This window comes from Mustelus asterias, unplaced genomic scaffold, assembly GCF_964213995.1.
Source record: "Mustelus asterias unplaced genomic scaffold, sMusAst1.hap1.1 HAP1_SCAFFOLD_4598, whole genome shotgun sequence".
Taxonomy (NCBI): Eukaryota; Metazoa; Chordata; class Chondrichthyes; order Carcharhiniformes; family Triakidae; genus Mustelus; species Mustelus asterias.
In genome coordinates, this window is record NW_027594541.1 from 2,501 (window position 1) to 7,500 (window position 5,000).

The following is a 5,000-nucleotide window of genomic DNA, read 5'->3' on the forward strand; positions in this document are numbered from 1 at the left end:
TTATAGAAACATAGAAAAACTACAGCACAAACAGGCCCTTCGGCCCCACAAGTTGTGCCGAACACATCCCTACCTTCTAGACCTACCTATATGGGGCGGCACGGTAGCACAGTGGTTAGCACTGCTGCTTCACAGCTCCAGGGTCCCGGGTTCGATTCCCGGCTCGGGTCACTGTCTGTGCGGAGTTTGCACATTCTCCTCGTGTCTGCGTGGGTTTCCTCCGGGTGCTCCGGTTTCCTCCCACAGTCCAAAGATGTGCGGGTTAGGTTGATTGGCCAGGTTGAAAAATTGCCCCTTAGAGTCTTGGGATGTGTAGGTTAGAGGGATTAGCGGGTAAAATATGTGGGGGTAGGGCCTGGGTGGGATTGTGGTCGGTGCAGACTCGATGGGCTGAATGGCCTCCTTCTGCACTGTAGGGTTTCTATGATGATTCTATGATAACCCTCCATCCTATTAAGTCCCATGTACTCATCCTGTGGAGTCTCTTAAAAGACCCTAATGAGTTGCCTCCACCACACTGACGGCAGCCGATTCCCACTCGCCCACCACCCTCTGTGTGAAAAACTTACCCCTAACATCTCCCTGTACCTACCCCCCAGCACCTTAAACCTGTGTCCTCTCGTAGCAGACATTTCCACCCTGGGGAAAAGCCTCTGAGAGTCCACCCGATCTATGCCTCTCAACATCTTATACACCTCTATTAGGTCCCCTCTCATCCTACGTCTCTCCAAGGAGAAAAGACCGAGCTCCCTCAGCCTATCCTCATGAGGCATGCCACTCAATCCAGGCAACACCCTTGTAAATCTCCTCTGTAATGAATCTCCTTCCTGTAATGAGGCGACCAGAACTGAGCACAGTACTCCAAGTGGGGTCTTATAAGGAGAGGCTGGATAGACTGGGACTTTTTTCTCTGGAGCGATTCCCGGGGCTCGGGTGACTGTCTGTGTGGAGTCTGCACGTTCTCCCCGTGTCTGCGTGGGTTTCCTCCGGGTGCTCCGGATTCCTCCCACAGTCCGAATGACGTGCTGGTGAGGGTGGATTGGCCAGTGACACAGGAACAGGAGGAGGCCATTCAGCCCCTCTCCCTCCAGCCTGTCACACAGGAACAGGAGGAGGCCATTCAGCCCCTCTCCCTCCAGCCTGTCACACAGGAACAGGAGGAGGCCATTCAGCCCCTCTCCCTCCAGCCTGTCACACAGGAACAGGAGGAGGCCATTCAGCCCCTCTCCCTCCAGCCTGTCACACAGGAACAGGAGCAGGCCATTCAGCCCCTCTCTCCCCAGCCTGTTACACAGGAACAGGAGGAGGCCATTCAGCCCCTCTCTCTCCAGCCTGTCACACAGGAACAGGAGGAGGCCATTCAGCCCCTCTCTCTCTAGCCTGTTACACAGGAACAGGAGGAGGCCCATTCAGCCCCTCTCTCTCCAGCCTGTTACACAGGAACAGGAGGAGGCCATTCAGCCCCTCTCTCTCCAGCCGGTTACACAGGAACAGGAGGAGGCCATTCAGCCCCTCTCTCTCCAGCCTGTCACACAGGAACAGGAGGAGGCCATTCAGCCCCTCTCCCTCCAGCCTGTCACACAGGAACAGGAGGAGGCCATTCAGCCCCTCTCTCTCCAGCCTGTCACACAGGAACAGGAGGAGGCCATTCAGCCCCTCTCTCTCCAGCCTGTTACACAGGAACAGGAGGAGGCCCATTCAGCCCCTCTCTCTCCAGCCTGTTACACAGGAACAGGAGGAGGCCATTCAGCCCCTCTCTCTCCAGCTGGTTACACAGGAACAGGAGGAGGCCATTCAGCCCCTCTCTCTCCAGCCTGTCACACAGGAACAGGAGGAGGCCATTCAGCCCCTCTCCCTCCAGCCTGTCACACAGGAACAGGAGGAGGCCATTCAGCCCCTCTCTCTCCAGCCTGTCACACAGGAACAGGAGGAGGCCATTCAGCCCCTCTCCTTGAACCTGCTGTGCAACATGGAGCCTGCCACGCTCGGGCCGCAGTTGCCCCGGAGACTCCCCCTCCCCGATTGGGATTGTTTTGGGGGGGGAGGGGAGGGGCGAGGGAGAGATCCAGCTGTCCAGGGAACTGAGTGGTTAACCCACCGCCTTCTGGAACCTTCTCTTGCAGCCTCCGAACCCAACCTGAAACTGCGGCTCAAACTCAAGCAACGAGCGACGGAGAAGCGGCGGAACGCATTGTTACGCAGGAAGGACAGTGCCCCTGCCAGCCTGCGGAGGAGACCCCCCGAGAGCGGCGGTGAGTACCGGAGGACCCCCCCCCTCCCCCGTACAGAGAATGCCCCCCCCCCGCCCTCCCTCGCCACTCGGTGAGGACGTATGTGTATGTGTGTATAAAGTAAAGTTTATTCACACAGTCTATCCACCCTAACCTGCACATCTTTGGACACTGAGGGGCAATTTAGCACGGCCAATCCCCCTAACCTGCACATCTTTGGACACTAAGGGACAATTTAGCATGGCCAATCCACCCTAACCTGCACATCTTTGGACACTAAGGGACAATTTAGCATGGCCAATCCACCCTAACCCACACATCTTTGGACAGTAAGGGGACAATTTAGCATGGCCAATCCCCCTAACCTACACATCTTTGGACACTAAGGGACAATTTAGCACGGCCAATCCACCCTAACCTACACATCTTTGGACACTAAGGGACAATTGAGCATGGCCAATCCACCCTAACCTACACATCTTTGGACACTAAGGGACAATTTAGCATGGCCAATCCACCCTAACCTACACATCTTTGGACAGTAAGGGGACAATTTAGCATGGCCAATCCCCCTAACCTACACATCTTTGGACACTAAGGGACAATTTAGCACGGCCAATCCACCTAACCTGCACATCGTTGGACACTAAGGGACAATTTAGCATGGCCAATCCACCTAACCTACACATCTTTGGACACTAAGGGACAATTTAGCACGGCCAATCCACCTAACCTGCACATCGTTGGACACTAAGGGACAATTTAGCATGGCCAATCCACCCTAACCTACACATCTTTGGACACTAAGGGACAATTTAGCATGGCCAATCCACCCTAACCTGCACATCGTTGGACACTAAGGGACAATTTAGCATGGCCAATCCACCCTAACCTACACATCTTTGGACACTAAGGGCCAATTTAGCACGGCCAATCCACCTAACCTACACATCTTTGGACACTAAGGGGCAATTTAGCGTGGCCTATCCACCCTAACCTGCACATCTTTGGACACTGAGGGGCAATTTAGCACGGCCAATCCCCCTAACCTGCACATCTTTGGACACTAAGGGACAATTTAGCATGGCCAATCCACCCTAACCTGCACATCTTTGGACACTAAGGGACAATTTAGCATGGCCAATCCACCCTAACCTACACATCTTTGGACACTAAGGGGACAATTTAGCATGGCCAATCCACCTTACCTACACATCTTTGGACACTAAGGGACAATTTAGCACGGCCAATCCACCCTAACCTACACATCTTTGGACACTAAGGGACAATTGAGCATGGCCAATCCACCCTAACCTACACATCTTTGGACACTAAGGGACAATTTAGCATGGCCAATCCACCCTAACCTACACATCTTTGGACAGTAAGGGGACAATTTAGCATGGCCAATCCCCCTAACCTACACATCTTTGGACACTAAGGGACAATTTAGCACGGCCAATCCACCTAACCTGCACATCGTTGGACACTAAGGGACAATTTAGCATGGCCAATCCACCTAACCTACACATCTTTGGACACTAAGGGACAATTTAGCACGGCCAATCCACCTAACCTGCACATCGTTGGACACTAAGGGACAATTTAGCATGGCCAATCCACCCTAACCTACACATCTTTGGACACTAAGGGACAATTTAGCATGGCCAATCCACCCTAACCTGCACATCGTTGGACACTAAGGGACAATTTAGCATGGCCAATCCACCCTAACCTACACATCTTTGGACACTAAGGGCCAATTTAGCACGGCCAATCCACCTAACCTACACATCTTTGGACACTAAGGGGCAATTTAGCGTGGCCTATCCACCCTAACCTGCACATCTTTGGACACTAAGGGGCAATTTAGCATGGCCAATCCACCCTAACCTGCACATCTTTGGACACTAAGGGACAATTTAGCATGGCCAATCCACCCTAACCTACACATCTTTGGACACTAAGGGGACAATTTAGCATGGCCAATCCACCTTACCTACACACCTTTGGACACTAAGGGACAATTTAGCATGGCCAATCCACCCAACCTGCACATCTTTGGACACTAAGGGGCAATTTAGCATGGCCAATCCACCCTAACCTACACATCTTTGGACACTAAGGGACAATTTAGCACGGCCAATCCACCCTAACCTACACATCTTTGGACACTAAGGGGCAATTTAGCATGGCCAATCCCCCTAACCTGCACATCTTTGGACACTAAGGGACAATTTAGCATGGCCAATCCACCCTAACCTGCACATCTTTGGACACTGAGGGAAAATTTAGCATGGCCAATCCACCCTAACCTACACATCTTTGGACACTAAGGGGACAATTTAGCATGGCCAATCCACCTTACCTACACACCTTTGGACACTAAGGGACAATTTAGCATGGCCAATCCACCCAACCTGCACATCTTTGGACACTAAGGGGCAATTTAGCATGGCCAATCCACCCTAACCTACACATCTTTGGACACTAAGGGGCAATTTAGCACGGCCAATCCACCCTAACCTGCACATCTTTCGGACTGTGGGAGGAAACCGGAGCACCCGGAGGAAACCCACGCAGACACGGGGAGAACGTGCAAACTCCACACAGACAGTGACCCGAGCCCCGGGGAATTGAGCCCGGGTCCCTGGCGCTGTGAGGCAGCAGTGTTAACCCACTGTGCCACCGTACCGTACCTCCGTGTATGTGTGTGTACCTTGTTCCATGTAGACACGTGCGTGAGTGTGTCAGCAAGTGCGCACGCCT

At 53.0% G+C, this 5,000-nt stretch overlaps 1 protein-coding gene across 1 annotated transcript in view; it reads left to right on the forward strand.

Moving 5' to 3' along the window:
• The window catches only part of LOC144491159 (histone deacetylase 9-like), a gene marked incomplete at both ends in the record, with an annotated part of 12,786 nt that overhangs the window by 827 nt on the left and 6,959 nt on the right, over positions 1-5,000 (forward strand). Inside the window, one exon of the mRNA XM_078208836.1 lies at positions 2,124-2,252. Coding sequence (XP_078064962.1) covers positions 2,124-2,252 — 129 coding nt within the window. The remainder of the gene's footprint in view (positions 1-2,123; positions 2,253-5,000) is intronic.